Raw genomic sequence first — 23,106 nt, forward strand, 5'->3', positions numbered from 1 at the left:
GTTTTGTGCTGCTAAGTAAAGGGAGGTTTGTTAAGCAGCAGTGGATAACTTGAACATGTTTTGGAAGCTGGAGCCGGGTGTGGCCATAATCAAATCCCAATGCCTGCAGCTCTGGCTTTGGGATGGGGTGTTGGGCAGAAGCCTCCCGGCCTCCAGGAGAGTGCTGCTGGCTGCCTGAAGGGCCTCCTAGAAGGTAATAGGGTCTAGTATTTTAGCCTGTGGGTGGCACATGATGACTGTCCCTGCTACTCTGCCAATGTGAGAAGGCACTGCAGACGGTGTCCACCACATGGGTGCCCTGGATTTGGTCCTCAGCAGGCTGGGCTTGGCCTACTGGCTGCCTTTTGCCTACCCCGGAAGGAAAGGAGGGAACGTGTCATTGCACGCTGGAGGAAAGGGGCCCCTTGTTAGGTGGTGGTGGGAAGCCTGGTGTCATTGTTGCTATGGGAAAGAGGAAAGTATGTGTGTATTTAATGAACTTGCTCATCTAGTTTAGGAGATTTCCAGGTAGGAAATTCGAAGTGCCACCTGGCTTCTCCTTGGTGTAAAGGAAGAGGACTTGCTGGGTTCAAAAATAAGACTGTCTCTCATTCCCAGCCTCTTCTCCAGGCTCCTCAAGTGAAGAAAGGGCTTCCAGCAAAACGAATCTGGACTGGGCTGTGAGCTCCGTTCCTAAGGCTTCAGATTGAGATCCAAGTGCAGCGTCCGGCCTTTCAGCTGGAGGAGAGGCCTGCAGATTCTTGCATTAAATCCCCAGTCTGGCCTCTAAGAGTCCAAAGGGCGTTGTCATGCCACAGCCTCTTCTGGGAGCCCAGGAAGTAAAGGGCTTGTCTCTTTATGGGTGTGGCTTGTCTAATGGAGGAGATTATGAGTTAATACACAAAAAGCCCACCAAGTGTTTTTAAAGAAATTATGTGTCTGCCTGGACTGAAAGGAGCAGAGGCAATACAAAATGAAAATAAGTCTTTGGGCCCCCAGACTTCTGTGAGGAGGAAGCAGGCTGTGAAAATCACCCAGCTGTAAATGTGGGGTACTTTTCATGGAAAATGAAGTATATCTGAGAAGGCGGAGCTGAGATCCCAGAGAACAAGCCCCAGGTACCAGGACAGAGCCCTGATGGAGGTGCTGGCGCTGTGTGCCTGCCTCGAGTGGCTGTCCTGGGTGGGACATTGTGTGTGGGGTGTGGGTGTGTCTGGGTCAGCTCTTTAGACCTGGATTGGGAAGAACGGGGATGGAAGAGGGGTGGACTTGAGGAACTGCATGTTCCTGCACACAGGCTCCTCAGCTGGGCAGGGTTTAGGTGACGAGACCCCAGACTTCAAGCTGATAGCAGTAATTGGACAGGCCTTGGGGGCCCTGGGGAGGTGTCAGGTTCATTTTGCATGTGGGAGGATGTGACGTGTGGTGGCCAGAGGATGGACAGTGGCAGATCGTATTTTCCAGAGATGACCGCAGCAGTATCTCCCGCCCCACATGCCTTCTCTGCAGTGTAACTGTGAAACGCCTTCCATTGAGAGGCGAAGTTGCTGTTCCCTCCCTTGGATCTGGATGGGCTGTGACTGGAGGGGAAATGGCGCTCTTGGCTGGTGTGCTGAGGACGACATACCGTTCACCTGGTTCTCTCAGAACCCAAGACCAGCCCCATCGGAGAGGCTGCCAGAGGAGGCCATGGGAGGAGGTGGTTTCTCATTAACAGCGACCACCACTGTCAGCCGCCAGATGTGTGAGTGGTGAAGCTTCTGGCGGTGCCAGTGCCAGCCACTGAGCCATCACCAGCCTTTGCATCTTGCCTGCTGAGGACCCGGTCATTGTGGAGCAGAGACAAGGTGTCCCCTCCCTTCCCTTTCTGAATTCCTGCCCCTGCAGGAAGGAGAAAATGATTGCTGGCCATCACTGAGGGTTGGGGCACCTGGCTGTGCAGCCGCAGCGCCGGCGGGCCGCTCTCCCACATCTCAGGGGCACGCAGGTTCCGTGCCAGGGATGGCTGGTCAGGCCCCGCAGATGGGCAGAACTTCTCATCCCACACATCCCAGCCTTCTTTAAACTTCCCTGGCAGATTATTTTATGGTTTTGCTGCTGTTGGTGAAGATGGTTCAGTTTTCTTTTTTTTTGGTGGGGGGGAGTTTTATAACTTTATTTGATGTATTTGATGATCAGCGATTAGTTCTCATCCACATTGACTGTCTGTAGATTTTTGAACATGGTAACAGGTACATAGGTAACCAAAGTATAGAACTTATTTGGTGAATCTTCATCCTCATTACATTTTCTGGATAACCACGCACAGATGCGGTAGGGGACATTCCTTATTCCTTTGGCCCAGACAGCTTTGTTGAGCCTGGTATCAATGCACACATCTGGAGTTGCCGTCTCCTTCATGTCAAATTTCCGAATCTCTTTGAGTGCCCGAGGGGCACGCTTCATGAAGCCCACTCCGTGGATGCGCTTGTGAATGTTGATGGTGTCTTCTCGGGTCACCACCTCGTTGATTGCAGAACGGCCATTTTTCTTCTTGCCATCCTTTTCTGCGGGAGCCATTCTGCCGGGTCCAAGTTGGAAAGGAAAAGGACAGTTGAGTTTTCTTGGGTTGTCCATTGGATGATCATCCCAGATGGGTTTTTTGTACTTCTCGTGTTCACATGGTTTAGGGATGTTTTTCTGATGAGTGGTGGAAAGTAGGAACTATTCATGGTGGCTGGATTTGGCGCCTGTCTCCGTCATCATGCTGTTTATTTTTGTCATGAAAAACATCTCTATCAATAAGATTAATCTCACTTTTACCCAGACAATGTAACCTGTAGACTTCGTTGAGTAAAATTGGAAATAATTTTAAATCTAATTTATCTTGTTGTCAAACCAAGAGAAACCTATCAAGAAACCGCTAAAGCAGTGAGAGCTCAGAATGAGGAGGTTGTGGCATAAAAGGTGATTTTTCTGGGAGCTTCACATCTAGGCGATGGTCTAATTTGTACTAAGTGCGAACACGCATTGAATTCAGGGAACTGGGAAAGCACGCGTGTTTGACCCTGCGCACTTTGCAAGAAGCTCGTGGGGGTTGGTGCATCCTTTGAAGGGTTAAGGGAACGAAGGGTGAAAAGTTGATTATTGTTTGGTTGTGCAAATGTGGTGCTGGGTGGAGTCCCCAAGACCACTTCCTGCTTCGAGGATTTACTGGGAGTACTCACAGGACTCAGGATCTAATACTCATGGGCATGATTTATTACAGTAGAAAGATAACGAAGCAAAACCAGCTAGGCGAAAGGGTGCATGGGGTGAGGTCTGAAGGGAACCAGGCACAAGTTTCTGAAAGCCCTGCCCCCATGGAGGCTCACAGGAGGGGCTAATTTCCCCCAGAACAAGGTAGACCAATACAAGGTAGTGAAACGTTGCCAGCCAAAGAAGCGCATCCGAGACTTAGCCCCCAGGGTTTTTACTGGAGGCTGGTGACAGGCAGCCTTTGCCAAAATCCCAGCCTTCTGGCAGGAAAGCAGGCATTCAGCATAAACCATATTGTTGGAAAACAGTTGAGGCACAGCGAACCCCACTTACTAGTTAGGGTGGTGGGAATCCTCCAGAAATCCAAGTCCGCAGACCCCAGCCACGGGCCACCCCTGTAAGCAGGGCTTTGAAAGGAGGGCTGCTGGGGCCTGCTTTCTTAACCCTCTTCTGCACAGATACCAACTTATCCTTTCCTTTCTGATTAATGTCTCTCAAACACAGGCGGGGGAATAAAAACCTGAAAACAAGCGAATATTGACATGTACATCACCACTTTCAGTCAGCTATTTTCAACCAAGTGCTGAAGTATAATACAGTTGTAGTCACAAAGGGGAAGTAGCAGGTATGTTGCAAGAAAAAACTTATTAGAATTGTATGTTAACTTGGATAGAAACAGAACTTTTCTGAGCTTATGTGCTGTGCAGATACAGAATGCTGGCAGAGTTACTTCTGTGAGAACATCATTGAATTACAATTAAATATTAAGTACCTATAAAATATCTTTGCATTACAAAAGTGGTTAAAGTAACTTTCTCAGTCTTCGTAAATGTAGATAGTATCTTTGGACAAAATAATGAGTTAGTCTTTTGATGGAACAGGAGAAGCAGGAGAAAATTGTTCCAGGAGCAGGGTTGCTGACGATGCCGTCCCTGTTGGTCCAGAAGGTAAAATCCTCCTGTGTTAGTCTGTTCTCACGCCGCTAATAAAGACATACCAGAGACAGGGTAATTTATAAAGGAAAGAGGTTTAATGGAATCACAGTTCCTCATGGCTGGGGAGGCCTCACAATCATGGCGGAAGGTGAATGAGGAGCAAAGTCGCGTCTCACATGGTGGCAGGCAAGAGAGCTTGTGTAGGGGAACTCCCCTTTATAAAACCATCAGATCTTGTGAGACTTATTCACTGTCATGAGAACAGCACAGGAAAGATCCATCAGCGCGATTCAATTACCTCCCACCAGGCCCCTCCCACGACACATGGAAATTATGGGAGCTACAATTCAAGATGAGAACACAGAGCCAAGTCATATCTTTTTTTTTTTTTTCCCTTTTTTTTTGAGAGGGTGGGTCTTATTATGTTGCCCAGCTGGTCTTGAGCTCCTGGGCTCATGTGATCCTCTTGCCTCGTCCTCCCAAAGTGCTGGGATTATAGGTGTGAGCCACCACACCTGGCTGATTTTCTCTTATGGGTTGGAGTAAGGTATGGCCAAGACGGTTAAGACGATCCATGTCCTGTGTGATGGCCCATGTTTCACCAGCACTCAGATGCCCTGGGGCTGGGGGCTTATGGGCAGTTTTGCTAATTCTCAAAGTTAAGTTTTCAGCTGGGTGAAGAAGGAAGAAAGGCTGTTTCGTTGAACTCAGTGTTGAGGAGAGCAGTGACTGACAGCAGTGGATGTGCTCTCATCCTCCTGCTTTTACTGGGAGAGGGGCTTTGTGATGACAGGTGTATAACCTCTCAGGTTTTATTTCTTTTACATTAAGAAAAAAGAAGGTGGGGAGGTGGTGGGTGACAGAGCAGGTGATATGGGAGAGTCAGTGAAAATGCACTGCTGGGAGCTAGAGAGCCTGTGCAGGGTTTTTCCGTTACTTTGTCCGTGATGAGTTGAGGAAACCGTGTCTCAGTTCTGGACCATGGCCGAGAGGAAGTGCATAGTCTTAAGTCTCTTATCTAGTGATCACTCAACACAAATGGGGCGTACCGGCTGCAAAACAGAGTTGGGTACCAGTGAGGCCTAGACCACCTGGGCGTTTCTCTTCCAGAGCTACAGTTCCTAGGTGTAAAATAGAGTTGGTGATATACACCTTGCCAGGTTATTTGAAAATGCAAAGCACCCAGCACAGTGCCTGACACATGGGAGGCAGTCACAGACCCATCTGTGCTCAGTTGCTCATGACGAATGCCCATTATGTCTCAGGCACGGACTAGCTGTGCAGTAAGAGGGAGCTCTGAGTCAGACGGAGGGTGGATTTGCTCTTTGGGCACTGGTGTAGCTCTGGATCTGATCGTCTTTCATTATGTAGGTTTTGGAAATGTGAGTCATTATGTAAAGCTTGAGGTGTTGGTAGGTGCTAGGTGAATCAAGTGTGGTGGTGGTGTTTTCTATGCGTGTCTCTTACCAATAGACTTTTGTTTTTGTTTTTTGAGATGGCGTCTCGCTCTGTCGCCCAGGCTGGAGTGCAGTGGTGCGATCTGGGCTCACTGCAAGTTCCGCCTCCTGGGTTCACGCCGTTCTCCTGCCTCAGCCTCCCGAGTAGCTGGGACTACAGGAACCGACCACCATGTCCGGCTAATTTTTGTATTTTCAGTAGAGACGGGGTTTCACCATGTTAGCCAGGGTGGTCTCGATCTGCTGACCTCGTGATCCACCCGCCTCGGCCTCCCAAAGTGCTGGGATTACAGGCATGAGCCACGGTGCCTGGCCTTTTTTTTTTTTTTTTTTTTTGAGACAGGGCTTTCTGAGACTCCAGGTGTGGTCTATCATGCCCTGCTAATTTTTTTATTTTTTGTTTCTTTTAGAGATGAGTGTTATATTGCCCAGGCTGGTCTGGAACTCCTGGTACCAGTAAACTTTTTAGGAGGTTTCCGTTAGCTTTTGAAAATTTTTTACCTGATCTTTAAAAATGAATGCAGTTGTGTAGCAATTTTTAAAGTGATTGACAGTTTTTTCCCACCCTACCTTTTCTTGATTGAAGCAGTTGATTAAGGACTTTGGGAGTGGTCCTATTGTTTCTTGTATTTTTCTAATTTTTGTTTTAGTGATGACACTGTGGGAAATCATTTGTCAGGGGCAAATTTCAATCTTCTGTCTGAATGGATCTGTCTACTTATCTGTCCATTTATTTATTCACTACTGTTTACCTGTCTGTCCAACCACCTACCTACCCTTCCATCTGGCCATCCATCCATCCATCCATCCATCCATTAAAGTTCTTTTTGGGGGTGTGAGTATCCGTTTAATTGCACTGCATATCTACCTACAAGTCATACCTCTCAGCAATCAGCAGGCAATGAATCGGGCCATTCCCTGGTTGAAATTCAACTTGAGATTTCTAGAGGGAGCTACTCAGGTTAAGGATGCATTATCTAACAAGAAAAATGAATCTACAGTAGGTCGTATTACAGATGCAGCACATGAAGGCGCCCACACATTACTTCTTAGCAGCTGAGTGTGAGGTGTATGCATGTGAGGCTCAGACCCCACGGGCTTAGGGCATCCTTCAACTTTTTTTTTTGAAGAGGAGTCTCACTCTGTCTCCCAGGCTGGTCTTGAACGCCCCCCTTGCCTCAAGTGATCTTCCTGTGTCAGCCTCCTAAAGTGCTGGGATTATAGGTGTGAGCCACCGCGCCCAGCTTTCTTCAACCTGAAAACTATTTAAACATTTTATTACTCTGTAGCTGTTGGCAGTACCAGATTTTATTTACAACTGAAGGTAGTTTTGGATCTAAAACCACAGTTTTGGTAATGTTCAAAAAATGGATCATTTAGTGGTTTTAATGTCACGTATCAATCGTTTTCAGAGTATCTTTTATATTGCTCTTCTGTATATGTTAGCTTACTAGTTGATTAGTGTTTCTGTAACCTGTCCTGCTTTCTAATCTAGCCACTAAGTGGTTGGATCAGGATTTACACTCAGCTATGCCTCCTTTAAAACTGATGTTTTGTCCCTCATCTCCCTAAAGTTTTTAATGGCATATATGTGTATATATGCCATTTATATATATATATGTAATTATTTTTAAGTTCATTTTGCTTTTATATCTCCCCGATTTTTTGACATTGTTTGTTTAGAGAAATTTGGCCACAGTTTTTAGCACTGGGTGCTGCAGGACGAGGGCTGGACCTGCTGCTTGGAGCTGCAGTCCTCATCAGGTACCTGCTCGTTGTACCACCTGCACCACCACCCACATGCTCCCCAATTTTTTAAAGTTAATTAAACCCCGTATTGAAGGTAAAAATATGCATACATAATTTTTATTATAATGCTACTTAAACATATAAAACCCAAGGCTAGGCATAAATTCCTTATGGTTAGAGGAATTTTGTGCAGCTGTAAATCCCAAACATACAAATTCAATCCAACTACAAAGGCAGTAAATGAACACAATTAATTTAATGTGACAAAATGATGTAGTTTTGCTGATGGTGTATTGCTAATGTTGGGTTTCATGATACAGTGTATTTGTATTTAAGATTTTTGCTTGCTGTCACTTAATTCTTTTGATTTTGAGAGTGATAGACTCTCTCATTTTTCAGTTTACTGAGCAGGGTTCCCCCACTCCTGCCACCTGCCCCTGCCCGAGGGCACAGCACAGTGACAGCGACTTTTTGTGTGTCCATCTAGTACTTTGTTCAAATGGCAGCAAATAGGAATATACAATCTCATTTCCCTCCTTTCCTTAGGAGAAAAGTAATATTCTATATGTATTATTCTGCAATTTTCTTTTTTCATATAACAGAATATTCTCGAGGTCTTCCCTATGAGTGCATGGAAAACTTTGTGGGCCATCGTTGGAGTTGCCGTCTTTACAGCCGTTGTTTTTTCTAACAATGTATACTCTAATCTCATTAGAGGTTTGTCACCGATAATCCAGATTATGTCTTCTTTGGCCCTCAAACAACCCTCTGAAGTAGGTGGCGGTGGGGGTATCAGGAAGAGAAGAAACTGAGATTCAGAGAGGTTAACAGACGTGACTGAGGCGACAGATGGAAGTGTGTGGGGACGTGGCCCACCCTAGGTCTGTGTGCCTAGACAAAGGCCGGGTGCATTGCTTCCTTCTCAGGGCCACTGCCGCCTGCCGAGTCCAGCATGCTCGGGGCACTTTCCCCCCTTCTTGGTGATGGTGCGCTGAGGCCCACCCGCAGTAGCTGACCGTGTTGGTCTTGACTGTGCTGGTCTTCAGAGTCCTTTGGTGTTTATTGAGTGCCCTTGGGCAGATGAGGGAACAGGTGCTTCTGCGTGTGGTTCAGATGGAACCACTATAGTCTGCAGATAACTGAGCATGAAGCCGAGGGTGGTCAGACACCTATTAGTCGCAAAATTTGCTGCACCCAGTGTGAGAGTCGGGGATGAGCAATGCCTTTTACTGACCTAGGAGATGTTACAATGACAAGAAGAAGTCAGAGTGGGCAGGAGGCACTAGGCCAGGAGAGGAGAGAGTTGGGAGGAGGAAGTGGCCATGCTGCAGTTGCCCTAACAGATCCAGGGAAGCATGGAGAGCACAGCGCGGCCCGTGTGGAGAGGGCATCACTAGCCTGCCTCGGGCTGCAGGGGGCGGGGAGCACATGCAGCGTGCAGACCTTTCCTTAGGTTTGTGCTGGGTGCTCTGCTCTCAGGCCCACAGAATTCTGCACTGTGAGCAGCGCAGGTCGGAAGAGGCATTTGGAAATGACACGCTCTGTCCAGGAACTGCAGTAAACGTTCTAGCTGTTAATATTCTTCCTTCTGGCAGATGGTGGGTTTCACACTGAGTTAAGTAGCTTCACGACTGCTAGTGGCTGGAAGCTTCCAGATTAGTAGTTTAAGCCAGAAAACAATGTTGATACGTCTTGAGATGTGTATAAATCATTTGATTTGGCTGGGCAGGGTGGCTCACACCTGTAATCCCAGCATTTTGGGAGGCTGAGGTGGGCAGATTATTTGAAGTCATAGTTCGAGACCAGCCTGGCCAACATAGTGAAACCCCATCTCTACTAAAAATAGAAAAATTAGCCGGGCCTGATGGCGCACGCCTGTAATTCCGGCTACTCAGGAGGCTGAGGCATGAGAATCGCTTGAACCCAAGAGGTGGAGGTTGCAGTGAGCTGAGATTGCACTGCTGCACTCCAGCCTGGGCGACAGAGCGAGATTCTGTCTCAAAATAAAAAAAAAGATTAAGGTGTTGGTTGTGTGTGTGTGTGTGTGTGTGTGTGTGTGTGTGTTTGTTAAGAGAGCCATTGTAGGCTACATGCATGTGGTAATAGACTTTAAAGGGTAAATGGAAAATGGTAGCTTACAACTGACATTTAGCCAATTGAAAAGTGTAGGCCAGGGTGTAGATAGCACATTCCCCTGCAGTGCCTGCTGGGTCCTGGAACGAGGCCTTCCAGCAAGTCGGTTCTCACGTCAAGGGCATGTCCTGAGGGTTGTGGGGCCTTGGCCATCAGGGAGAGAATAAGGTTTTCTCATTTTTGACTACAACTAATGGTCATAGAGTTGCTTTTCTTTTCATTTATTGGTTTACTGTCCTTTCCTCATCCTCCTCTATCTCTGCGTCCTCCTTTATCTCCGGCTCTTCTCCTCCTCCTCTTTCTCTTCCTCCTTCTCCTTCTCCTTCCCTCCTTGCATTTGTTCATCTTTACCACATTCATTATACACCCAGCAAAATGTGAAACCTTTCATTTCCTGTTCCTGGTACATGCAGCAAAAGCTTGATTATACAACATTATGATGATATAGACAGAAAACACGTCTGAATTGTGTTCATGGAATATGTAGCATTCCCATGGTTGTCAATTACTGTAGCTCATTACGGTGAGCAAGTATGTCTTGTTAGTAAGAAGGTTCAGGGAGTTGAGATGACGGGGCTGAGATGCTGCCTGCTGTCTCCATGGTATGGGCAGGTAATGGTGCAGGGGGCGTTTATGAACTGGTGTGGAGGTGCCTAATAGGGACCCTGTGCTTGAGGAAAGGGCAGAAGGCTGATGGCCTCGTGGCTGTACTCCCGGGTGCTTCTTGCTGGGCAGCTCTCACTGAGCGGGAGTGAATGGGAAGGGAAACTTCCTGATGTGATCCTTCAGCTGAACCTAGGGATGATCTCCACGACAGTAGACCCTGAGGAGCACCCCATGCCACCCACCAGGAGAAGCCCAGAGGAAGTGATACCCTCCCTGACTTGTTAGAGTGCTTCTCTTGAAGGAAAGAAAACCCAGAAAGTTCTTTTTGACTTCTGTCGTACTGAAGGTATCATCATCTTAGACACCAATTTAGCATGAAGGGAAGATAATGTGTCAGACACTTGAATATTGTTGCACGTCTGCTTTTCCAACCGAATTTTCGAGTGTAGATATATGTGCAGTCTGTTTAATATAATGGGTTTTCGATCTTGTCCTTTCTTGGAAAGTAAAATGCTTTTTATTACCTGGAAACTAATTTCAAGCAATAGATTGCATTTTTCCTGGGAGTCTTGTGGTCAGTTTTGTTTTTCCAATGCAGATTGCCTCCAAATCTTTATTTTGAAAACTTTTCACACAATTGGAAGACCTGAAAGAATGGTACCATGAACACCTCACACTCACCACTTTGACACAAGGCTTGTTTGCATTTTGTCGTATTTGCTCTTTCTGTCACACTTTTGTTTGTTTTTGAATCATTTGAAAGTAAGTAGCACATGTTATTATTATTATTATTATTTGAGATGGAGTCTCACTTTGTCGCCCACGCTAGAGTGCCGTGATGCGATCTTTGCTCACCGAAACCTCTGCTTCCTGAGTTCAAGTGATTCTCCTGCCTCAGCCTCCTGAGTAGCTGGGATTATAGGCACGCACCACCACACCCAACTAATTTTTTATTTGTACTTCTAGTAGAGGGGGGTTTCACCATGTTGGCCAGGCTGGTCTTGAACTCCTGACCTAAAGTGATTTGCCCAACTCGGCTTCCCAAAGTGTTGGGGTTACAGGCGTGAGCAGGCGTGAGCCATCACGCCTGGCTAGTGATTTTCTTCCTGAATACTCCTGCACACATCTCATAAGAATTCAAACATCATTCACCCGTCTAACCATAATACCAATATCACTCCTAAGAAAATTGACCATACTTCCACAATATTATCTAAATAGTTCGTCTATATTGAAATTTCTTCAGCTGTTTCAATAACATGTTTTATAGCTGTTTTTTTTTTTAAAAAAAAAAACAAAATCTACTCATTATGTTTGTTTCTTTAGTCTTTTCTAAATGCGGAGCTTTTTTCCCCCCCTGTAAATGACAGACTTCTTGCGGAAGGGTCCTGCTGCTTGTGTTGGAGAATGTCCCACTTAGGTTTTGCTGAGTGTTTCCTCATGGCATCATTTCACTTGTCTTTTCATTCCCTGCATTTCCTGCAAACTGGAAGTTCAATCTAGAGGTTTGATTGTATCCACATTAAGTCTTTTTGGCAAGAACGCTTCATAAGTGTTGTTGATGACTTCACATTGCATTACACCAGGAAGTGATCAGTCTTTAACTTAGAAGATTTGCTCTCACTCTAAAATAGGATAGTTTTAAAAATAGGCATCTTTTTTAAGGGAAGGGTTCTCACTCTTTCACCCAGGCTAGAGTACAATGGTATCATCATAGCTCACTGTAACCTCTAACTCTTGGGCTCGAGTGATCTTCACACCTTACCCTCCCACGTAGCTGGGACTACAGGTGTGCACCACTATGCCTGGCTAATTAAAAAATTTTTTTGTAGAGACAGGGTCTTGCTGTGTTGCCCAGGCTGGTCTTGAACTTTTGAGCTCAACAGATCCTCCCACCTAGACCTCCCAAAGTGCTAGGATTGCAGGTGTGAGCCACTGTTGGGCCTAATATATGAATCTTAATGTTTACTCTGTCTTCACACATAACTGATTGTCTAGTTATTAAATTCTGTGTTGTAAATCTGACTTGCTTAGCTTCCAGTGTCGAATTATCTGAAGCCATTCTGATTTGCAGCCTTTGCTTTGTGGCTCATTTGTTCTCTGAAGCCTGTGTCTTATGTACAGAGAAAGGTGTAAATACTCTTCTTCGACTTTTAATTGAAACCGATTTGGAAATCATTTGTCACAACCTGGGCAACATAGCAAGATCTTGTCTCTACAAAAAATACAAAAAAACTAGCTTGGTGTGGTGGCACCCACTTGTGGTCCTAGCTACTTGGGAGGCTGAGGTGGGGGCATCACCTGAGCCCAGGAGGTTGAGGCTGCAGTGAGCCGTGATCACGCCACTGCACTCCAGCCTGGGAGGCAGAATGAGACTTTGTCTCAAAAACAAACAAACAAAACTTTTGTCAAAGATGTAAGGCCATAATGTGGATGGAAATTTTAAGGGGAAAGCAAAATATCTGAGCGTGTATGTATAGTTATAAAAAGAACCAAAAGCATCTCAAAGTCCATAGTCCGTCAGCATCAGCCTCTGTCCACAGAGCCAGGGGCCCCCCTTGGATGCATCTCCTGTAAGATGAAGGCCCCCCTGCCCCGGTGTGGTGTGTGGCCTTCAGTGATCGTCATCATCCTGTCCGAGAGTCCTGCTGGCTCTGCTTGGAGAACCTGGCCACTTTCCTGCCTCTGCTCCTGGCAGCCTCCGTGGCCTGTCACTTCTTGTTTGCCTGTGAATTCTCTCTCCAGACTCGAGTGACACTTTGCCTTGCAAAGCTTTCCCCAGTGCTGTCAGACAGGGTTAGTTCTAAGTCTTTCCTGAGAGATCCGTGGCACTCTGGGCATTTCTGGAAGGAAACTTACGTGTGTCTCTCGTCCCTGGAAGGGACAGGGCACATCCTGTTCACAGGGCACCGCGGCCCCAGGACCTGACTCTGATGCCACAAGCATTTAATGAAGACATTCAAAGTGAACATTCAGAATCTCTGTCTCTTCATACTTCTTTTCTTGTGCTTATATTTAATATGTAGTAACATCCATATATGGACACTTTCAAGAACTAACAGGACACAGGTGCTGTCTATGGTTGAATGACGCTGTGTTGGACTCGGGCTGGGCTGTGTGTTGTGTGGACACAGGTGCTCTCTGTTGTTGAATGAAGTGGTGTTGGACTCGGGCTGGGCCGTGTATTCTGGATAAGTGGCTGTGGAGCACGATGAAGCGTCTATCGCACCATCATCTCTGCACCCAGATGTGGCCGTGCTGAGTGGATTCCTGCCCCAGATCTTGGGAAGAAGGTTGGCTTTCCTCCTGGTGTTGGTGGAAGGCCTCCCCGGCGACACTGCTGCACTCCACTGGGGCCTTTCATTGTCCTGTCCCTTCCTGACAAGGAAATGGCTGGACACTCTCTTCATGTCAGCACCCCTAGGTGCTGGGGGCGCAAAGATAAGCCAGGCCTGGAAGACCCACCCAGAGCCAGGGGAGCCCACCCCCAATACACATACTCACCAAGCCACATGCTGCGGTTGGGGGTCCCAGAGGTGTGCTCAGGCCAGCCTGTGGGGACAGCAAAGTGGCCTCCCCGAGAAGGGGGCCTGTCCTCAGTGTTTCAGAGGCCTCACCTTGTCTCATGCTTGAAATATTTCCTGAAGAATGCCATTTTCGAAATTTATTTTCTAAAGAAAAAAATCCAAATATTGAAAGGCTCTGCTTGAATTTTTGTTAACAATTACTATATCAAGAAAATATTTCTGATTTAGGTGGCTCCTTCAGAATATCTGATTCCTGTGCTGGCTTCTGCGTTGCCTTTGCAGGCCTGTGTCTGTAGGTGAGGTTTTCCTGTTCAGATGGAGCTCTGTGGTGGTAAATGTGGCCTTCTTTGTTTTGTGTTACATGTTTCTCTCAACTTCATGAGATCAGACCAGATAGCGAATGTTAAAGAAAAAATATTTCGGGCAATTAGAATTGCAAGAATGTCAAGAAGAAATATGTGTAGTGAATAGCAGACTGTAGAAACCATCTCACTGCTCAGATCTTAAAATCTGTAGCCAAGAGAGGCTTTGAAGCACCCAGGGAAGATGCATGTGCCACTCTGCATTTTGTAAAATTCTGAACCATGGACTTTATTGTAGTGCTCGCTTTGCCGACAGCTGCTTTAGTTGTCGATAATCCCCAAGGATACTTGCGTGTGCCGTTGCCTTCGTCACCAGGACTTGGAGGAAACTGCAGTGTTGCTATTTGTTATTTCACGTTGATATTTCCTTCCACCTTTGGCCTTGTCCTGCGGTAATTCCTCATTTAGGATTCCTTTGAATAGTTGGGTCATGGGGAGAGTTCTGACGTTATTTTACTAAGGTGAGGTTTGCTAAGCCATCATTCTTACGTAGATGGCAGAAAAAGCCATTCGGAGAAAATATCTGAGTCTGTTCCCGCCAGGTTAAATAGAAAGGGGATTTGCCAAGGATCTCCAGAAGACCCGAGAGCCGGTCCCTGACATTATGGTAGGCTTCAAGGGGGCTTCTGTAGCTGCTGAGCAACTGAGACAGTGGAGGAGTCCTGGAAGACCTGCCACCGCCTCCTGAAGAGCCAGGTGCCTCTGCCACACAGCTCACAGGGTGCTCACCTCCCTGTGGAATGGGGGCCTCGAGTCTCAGGGTCTAGAATTGGATCTTGTAGGTGCATCTGATCATAGGAACCCAGGTCACATGCTGGCCCCTTAGCTGCAGGAGTCAGGACACAGTCTTTTTTTCCCCACCTTAGTAAGCTATGAACCGTAGCATAAGAAATTGTCAAATATATGGAAGGTGTTGAGAAGATTATGGGGAACTACAGATGGCAGATGTCTGCCGTGGTTCCCCATGGGGCATCTTAATGGACGGCTTATTACTAGGTTTTCAGCTGTGCAAGACCTTTGATTCACCCATGCCTTTCATCTCTGATACCCACTTAGCAGCACATGCTGTTACCTATTCTCTTTGAAATTGAGGTTTCTTTCTTCCTTGTCCCATTCCACTCTTGCCACACCTAGCCCAGGCCTTCTTATTCCACCGTGACAGCTTCCTGGCTAATTTCCCTTCCTCCATTCTTTTTCTTCCCAAGTAAATGTTAGCCCTTGTCATTAATGTTAGACGTCATCTTCCTGAAAATATCCATTTAGCCAGGTTTATGCCGTGGCAGCTGCAGTGGGGCCCGGAGGCCTTTCTTCCAGGCCTCTGTTATTGGAATCCACCTCCCGCGTCTATTTGGAGCTATGGGGCCTTTGGAACGGCTTCATGAGATGCGTTGGCCCAAGCAGAAGGCTGGTACAGAAGCAGAACAAAGCTCTGAGCATTCTGAGAGTTTTCTGTTGAGAAATGCCATGGGCTTATGTCTTCAGCCTGCCTGGGAGCCCTGCATATTTTTACTTGCCTTGGGGTTGATTTGATGAAGCCTGTACCATGGGTAACATATTGCTGGATAATGAAGAGTGGAAGGAAAATTAGCCCTGAATGAATGACTCAGTCCCATGATAATGTGGCTAATTTTAATTTGCATCAGGAATAGTAAAGCTGTGGCCCAGTGTGTTATCAAATAAATCTCTAAACAGCCTTGAAATCAATCTATTTATTGAAAATTGAAAATCTTTTTTTTTTTTTTTTTTTGGAGACGGAGTCTCACTCTGTTGCCCAGGCTGGAGTGCAGTGGCACGATCTCAGCCCACTGCAACCTCTGCCTCCCAGGTTCAAGCAATTCTGCCTCAGTCTCCCGAGTAGCTGGGATTATGGGTGCACACCACCACACCTGGCTAATTTTTGTGTTTTTAGTAGAGATGGGGTTTCACCATATTGGCCAGGCTGGTCTCGAACTCCTGACCTCGTGATCTGCCTGCTTCGGCCTCCCGAAGTGCAGGGATTATAGGCATGAGCCACCGCACCCAGCCTGAAATTTGAAAATCTTGTTCCATGAAATAAATTTTAGAAAATTAGCCAGACATGGTGGCGCATGCCTGTAGTCTCAGCTACTCGGGAGGTTGAGATGGGAGGATCCGTTTGAGCCCTATTGAAGCAATAGGCTTCACTTTGTATCTTGAACTGGGAAGGAGTGGAGAAAAAAAAATATTAGAGCCCTTTGCTATACTTACTTTACGAAGACCAATTATTTGTTGGTTTTTAAGGACCAGAGTTCCCAGGAGTAAGTGAAACACGACTCGATCTCTTAAGTGTGCCCAATACTGCCAGCACAACATTCCTCACACCGGTCCAGCTCGCTAGTTACCTTGGATACTCGCCCAAGCTTCAGCTGACTGCGCAGGTTATTTTCTAGATCTTCAGGGTATAAAAACAGTTGTATAGACATACATGCACAACCATGAAAAAAATTTTTGACTATTGTGGTAAAGTCATTTTTATCCCCACTTCTGCCCCCCCATGCTTATAGAAATAACATGTTTATGGTAGATGGAAAGTGCATACACAGAAGGGCCAGGTACAAAGAAGAAAAGAAGAATCATCCACCTTCCTCTGAAGAGGTCAGAATCACTCATGACATCTTGTGTTTTCATTTGGTGCGACCTTATATTTGGAATCACAGTTGTGGGTACAGTTTTGTACCCTCCTCTTTTCAGTTATGTTTGAGCATGTCCTGTGCCATTTAATATTCTTTGAGAACATATTTTTAAAACAGCTCTACTGAGATACAATTCACATACCCCAGAGTTCACCCATTTACCAACAGAGTTCACCAACAGTTGCAACCTGAAAGTATGTTTTTGTAAAGGACATATACTATTTTATCATGTAACACTGTTTAATATACGCCATTTAATTATGCCCTTCAACGTGGAATTTTAGGCTTCCATAGGATACAGTTTATCGTATTTAGATTTTATGCTGTTGAATGACTTGGAATTAATTTGTAAGTGTATATATCCTCGTATTTTTGCTCCGTGACAAAGTATTTTTATTTTAACTTTTTCTTTTTTTGTTAATTTCACCCCATAAGGTGTTTCAGGTAGAGGCAAATCCCACGAGTATCCTTGGGGATTATCGACGACTAAAGAACAGCAAAGAAATGGTTCCTAGCTCCTCACGCAGTCCTTGGTGGGCGGTGGGCTGACTGGCTGCGCACACTAGGCCTCAAGGTAGAAGCGGTTCATTTAGAGACCCCCAGGCATAGTCGCGTGGCTTCGCGCACCCGCACCAGGGCTGACCGTTTGTTTTTGGAGGAACCACAAAAGGATTCAGTATGGAATTCCGTAAGAAGGGAGTTTCTTTAGTTTGCTTAAAATAGTTACAACTTTTTTTTTTTTTTTTTTAAGACAGGGTCTTGCTCTGTCGCCCAGGGTGGAGTGCAGTGGTGTGATCTCGGCTCACTGTAACCTCCGCCTCCCGGGTTCAAGCAGTTCTCCCACCTCAGCCTCCCGAGTAGCCGGGACCACAAGTGCATGCCACCACAGCCGGCTAATTTATTTATTTTTATATTTTGTAGAGACAGGGTTTCACCACGTTGGCCAGAGTGATCTCAAACTCCTGACCTCAGGTGATCCGCCAGGCTTGGCCTCCCAAAGTGCTGGGATGACAGGCGTGAGCCACCACGCCTGGCCAAAACAGTTGCAGTTTCTATAATAAACTTTTTTTCCCCCAGAATAAAACTAGCACCTTTAAAGTGAGCTATAACGATTCCTTTTATGAAACTTATTTTGTATGCAGTTCTTATTTTGACTTTCAGAAATCTAAATTTCTCAAGGGTCTGTGATGTTGGAACTAAACTCATACCAAGTCCCTTGTGCAGTTTGCGTGGTGCAGGAAGGGGTGAGCCAAGTGAGGACTGTAGCACTCACGTGTGCGAAGGTCGCCGTGGGCGAGGCCTCCTCATCCCTGAGGCCGAAATTTTCCTCTTCTCGTTTCCTTTTGATCAGGATGTTCTACAGGGGTGGAGGCAGATTTTAAAAGCAGTGATACATAGACAGAATTTGGCCTAAAAAAAGAGTAGTACTTAAATCTAAATGAGGCCTCTGGCTCAAGGTAACGAGCTGAGCTCATAGATTCAAGCACCTCTCCCCTCATTCCCAATTCCCATTGAAATGAACAAAGGAATATAAAAATAGGGAGTCTCCCAAGCTAACACAGTTGCTGCTGGTGATGATGATCTTGTTTTGGACTGCAGGTTTTGGTTGCAGAAATTCAGTTGGATGTGCTTCCTGCGGGCTTGGTGCTCACTTTGTAGCAGTGCTTGGGGATGGAAGTGAGGGGGCAAACTGGCTTTTCCTTCTCTTGGACAACTTGGTTACCCGCCTCCCCTTCCCTGCGAGGTATATCTACTCTGTTTGCTATATGTTCTAGTTTCTGACTCTCTTTATAAATTATGCATTTGTGTAGCTTCGGCTTTGCTCCGAGTTTCTGCTTGATGCTGTGAATCCTAATGAGCGCTCCCGGGAATTGGGTGGCTCTGCCTTCAGACAAACCAGGGGATAGTGAATGTTGTGACCTGTGTGGCCGGCCCCAGTCTTGCTTTGTGTTTATTTTCCACAACTCTCAGTTGTTGATGTTGGGAGGATAAGTGTGAGCCACACTCTCAGTGTGGGGGACAGAAGGCAGTGATTGGGCTGCTGAACATGTTTAATTTCTTCATTCTGCATGGTGACTTAGGTGTCACTGCACGTCAGCCTGTGAATTTATACCCAAGCTTGTTTGTGCCACCTGATCACCTGTATCTTTTTAAATATATATGATTTTATCCAGTCAGTTATGAAGGAAGACTCCAGTAAGGAAATCCCTTGTGATTTGCTTTGAATTCTTTGGGAGGTGACAGGCGTTAATAGGTTTTTCACCTGTGAGGTGACATGCTCTGAGCTTACAGGCCTTCGAATGGAGGTGATCTGGTCTGCAGGCCCTGTGTGCAATTCTGAAACCCAGAAGCTCTGAACGCTGGATTATTTCCACAGCTCATTTGGTGGCAACGCTTGGCCTGAGCTGGGGTGAGACTGGACACTCTTGATTGATTCCATGGAGAGTGGAAATGTTAACGTGGTGAGTGTTGGGTGCTGCTCCAAACCCTCCTGGGTGTGTTAACCCTCCTGGCTGTGTTAACCCTTCTGGGTGTGTTAACCCTCCTGGGTGTGTTAACCCTGCTGGGTGTGTTAACCCTCCTGGGTGTGTTATGTGCGACAGGGCAGAGGGATCGCATTATCCTTTCACCAAGCTGAACACTGTGGAATTTCAAAACCAAGCTGGCACCAAAGGAGCATCAAGAACACTGCCCAGGCTGTTATAATAACATCAGGACCCCACTGCTTGACGGCCCCCAGCCTCTCCCACCTGGAATCCAAAGTGCCATGGAGATCTTTGAGCCGGGGCACAGGATCCTTAGGCGTGTGCTCCAGCCTTTAGGGGGTGCCTCCAGGATGGCTGGGAAGACCAGTCATGAGTCAGAACTTCAGAATCTGAAAAATCCTTAGCACCTGAGAGGTCATCTGTCTCCACCCCCTCACTTTAAGGATGAGGAAACTGTTCAGGAGGGATTGAAATTTACCGTCATGTCCAAGGCCATGCATTGTTAGTGAGCATTTATAGTTTTATAGTTTCTCAAAATGAAAATGATATTCTTTTCAAATTCAAAATTAACCTATGGGGATATAACGTTGTCATCTTAAATTACATTGCATCGGAGGAAAATGTCTTAAAGTCAAAAAACTTATGTAATATTATGCAGTTTTTGGTACATTAAATTTGATAGCCCTTACATTTTAAACATTCTGTAACTGTTATTAAAAAACATTAATCAAGAGTTTTTGGAACGAGGTTGCCATAGAAATGAAAATACAATGCCAAAAAGACATTTTAGGTATAGCTAAGAATTTAAAAACTTACTAAATTTGAGGCCAGGTGTGGTGGCTCACACCTATAATCCCAGCACTTTGGGAGGCGGATGCTGCCAGATCACCTGAGGTCAGGAGTTCGAGACCAGCCTGGCCAACATGGCGAAACCCCATCTCTACTAAAAATACAAAAAGTTAGCTGGGCATGCTGGCAGGCGCCTGTAATCCCAGCTACTTGGGAGGCTGAGGCAGGAGAATTGCTAGAACCCAGGAGGCGGAGGTTGCAATGAGCCGAGATCGTGCCACTGCACTTGATCGTGGTCAACAGAGCAAGAGTCTGTTTCAAAAAGCAAAGCAAAAAACTTACCAAATTTGAAATTAGGCTCACAGTGTTAAAATTTGCAGAGGAGCAAGACTTTTTTTTTTTGGCTTAAGGATATGTGATAGTACTGTCTTTTGCCCGGTTTTGGAGTGAAATTGGTAGCTAGATATTAGAGCTAACACGTTGTTCTAGTTCATGTGTCAGTGTATTCGCGAGGTGCTTTTCTTGTTTTCTTTAAAAGTATAATGCAGGATGTAGGGTTAGGTGTGTATTGTATAAACAAGGATGAATGAAATTAATTTATTTCTTGTCTTCGTTCTTGTCTTTAATTTCACACATTCCAGCTGAGGGCCATGCCTTCCTATTGCTGGCCTGTAAAGAAGTCAGAAATGGTCTCTCTAGGTAGCATTTGGTGAGTCAGGAAGACCACACTTACTGACAGGCACAGTGAGGTGAGGCCCCTTAGCCATCCCGTGGGACTAAAGGATGATTCTTGGGCTTCTATTAATACTTTTGTGTGAGGGACTCAGAGATCTTCAGAGATACTTTTTATAATTAACTAGAGCTACTCATTTGACTGAGAATGTTAAATGTTAAAAATTTAATTAGCTGCATTTGTAGAGGTGGAGGGAATATGACTTGTCTAAAATGACAGCCGAGGTAGCAGAAACAGGAATCAGTCAGAGGTGTTGGGAATGCCGTATCACCGCCCTGTGTCAGCCTCTGCCGCCTCCCCAGCCCCGAGACGCAGAGGAGGAAGCAGACCCAGCAGCCGCAGAGCCTCTTCACCCAGCGAGCTTGCCCTAGTCCTGGCTGCCCCACTTGCTCGCTGCCTGGACTTGCAGCTGCCCCTTACTCCCTGGATTCCTCGCTGGGAGGGGAACGCCACCACCTAGTTCATGGCCCTATGGTGAAGGATGAAGTATACTGTGTGTCTACACTGCACGGCTCAGGGAATAAGCACTAGCCCAGGGAGTCACCATTGATCCGAAGTGCTGGGACTGAGTCCCAAACCTGGCTGTGAATTTCCCGGGGGCAAGAAAGAACAGGGTTGTGTGGGAAGTTACTGAGCATACATCAGCCCAGAAAAACAGCTCTGCCCACCTTTTCTTGGGGCGCATGGAGCATGTGGATAAACGGGGAGAAAGCACTGCCAGACAAGCCCCAGGGCAGCGGCGGTGGCACTTGGCCACGGGAGCAGCAGGTGGGTGTCTCAGATTCGGCCCGTTAATGCTGTTTCTTCCACGGGCTTTTGCTAGAGGAGCCTAACATCAGTTTAAGGCCTATTCTCTTTGCAGATTAGGGACAAGATAAGAAGCCAGTGGGGAACCAGTTAAGCTGTGGGGAAGCACAAGGTCTATTAGAAGGCTTCCCTTCCCACAGAGGGACCCTGCAGATGACTGTAGGCAAAGCCAGCCTCTTCCTTTAGGAAGCAACTTGGAACTTGCGCCAGGGTTTGAATCAATTCCTCTCCATATTACAGAGCATGAAAGGAACACCCTTGATTTAAAAGTGTTGTGAGGCAGGTGTTAACAGCTGTTCACCATGGCCACAGGAAGACCACAGAAACGTTTCCAGGAAATGTCTAGTTTTAAGCAGTTTATCCTCAGAGGCTGAGTTTGCTATACAATAATTGGGATTTGGGATTATGGATACTGATCACTTAAATGTTGGAGGATGACTAGTTAAATACAGTGACTTTTGTTGTTCTGATTTTTAGTGCTTTCTCCTGATAATAGATGAAGGGGCCATTTGTCTCTTACGCTTCATCATGGAGGCTTCTGTTACATGTCTGTGGGAAGACATTCTTCTCCTAGTATATCCACGGAGGCAGAGATGCAGTTCCTTTAGAAAGTGATATTATTGGCTGGGTGCAGTGGCGCATGCCTGTAATCCCAGCACTTTGGGAGGCCCTGGGCTGGTGGATCGCTTGAACTCAGGAGTTGGAGACCATCCTGGGCAACATGACAAACCTCATCTCTACCAAATATACAAATAAAATTAGCTGGGTGTGGTGGCACACCCTGTGGTCCCAGCTACTCTGGAGGCTGAGGTGGGAGGATCGCTTGAGCCCAGGAGGTGGAGGTTGCAGTGAGCCAAGATTATGTCGCTGCACTCCGGCATGGGCGACAGAGTGAGACCCCACCTCAAAAATGAAACAAAACAAAAAAAGAAAGTGATATAATTAATAAATTTTTTTAACTGTTAAGAGAGGAGGCACTAAAATGCTTCCTTTTTCCTATACAACTTTAAATTCTGTTTTGAATAGAGAATCTTATCTCGATGTGATAAAGATTGTACTTAAAATTAGTCACCAGCATCATTCTGAACAATGAAACATTTATGTCTCATGAAAATCAACTGCAAAGATCTCCACTGTCATCATTTTGTTATTATTAGTGTTATTTTAGAAGTTCTGATCAATACGCTAAGATCTAAAACCGAAACAGGAGGAATGATCTATTGGAAAGAATGAGACAGACTTATTATTCTTAGATAATATAGCTGTATACTTTCAAAACCTGAAAACAATCACCAAAAAGCAATTACATTTAACTAAGAATTTAGTAAAGGAACTAACCATTTTTCTTATATATCAGCAATTATCAATAAGAAACTGTTATGGGGAAATACATATATTTCCCTGAAACACTCATGAAATATCTGGAAATCTTAAAAATTAAAAATACTTTTATTGGTGATAATTTTTTACATTCACATAATCAAATCAGAGTAATTGAGATACCTATCACCTTAAATATTTATTGTTTTCTTTTTTCTTTTTATTTTTTTTGAGATGGAGTCTTGCTCTATTGCCCAGGTTGGAGTGCAGTGGTACAGTCTCGGCTCACTGCAAACTCTGCCCCCCAGGTTCAAGTGATTCTCCTGTCTAAGCCT

The 23,106-nt window shown here is 45.8% G+C and overlaps 2 protein-coding genes across 3 annotated transcripts in view; one reads left to right on the plus strand and one right to left on the minus strand.

Annotated features, from left to right (window-relative positions):
- Nucleotides 1-23,106, plus strand: part of RPTOR (regulatory associated protein of MTOR complex 1) — a 417,904-nt gene that overhangs the window by 55,379 nt on the left and 339,419 nt on the right. The gene's annotated exons all lie outside the window — the stretch shown is intronic.
- Nucleotides 1,641-2,556, minus strand: LOC106634015 (large ribosomal subunit protein eL31-like). Its single transcript, XM_034943072.3, has one exon. It carries the CDS (start codon nucleotides 2,536-2,538, stop codon nucleotides 2,161-2,163), a length of 378 nt encoding a protein of 125 aa, XP_034798963.1. The 5' UTR covers nucleotides 2,539-2,556; the 3' UTR covers nucleotides 1,641-2,160.

This window comes from Pan paniscus, chromosome 19 (genome assembly GCF_029289425.2).
Source record: "Pan paniscus chromosome 19, NHGRI_mPanPan1-v2.0_pri, whole genome shotgun sequence".
NCBI lineage: Eukaryota > Metazoa > Chordata > Mammalia > Primates > Hominidae > Pan > Pan paniscus.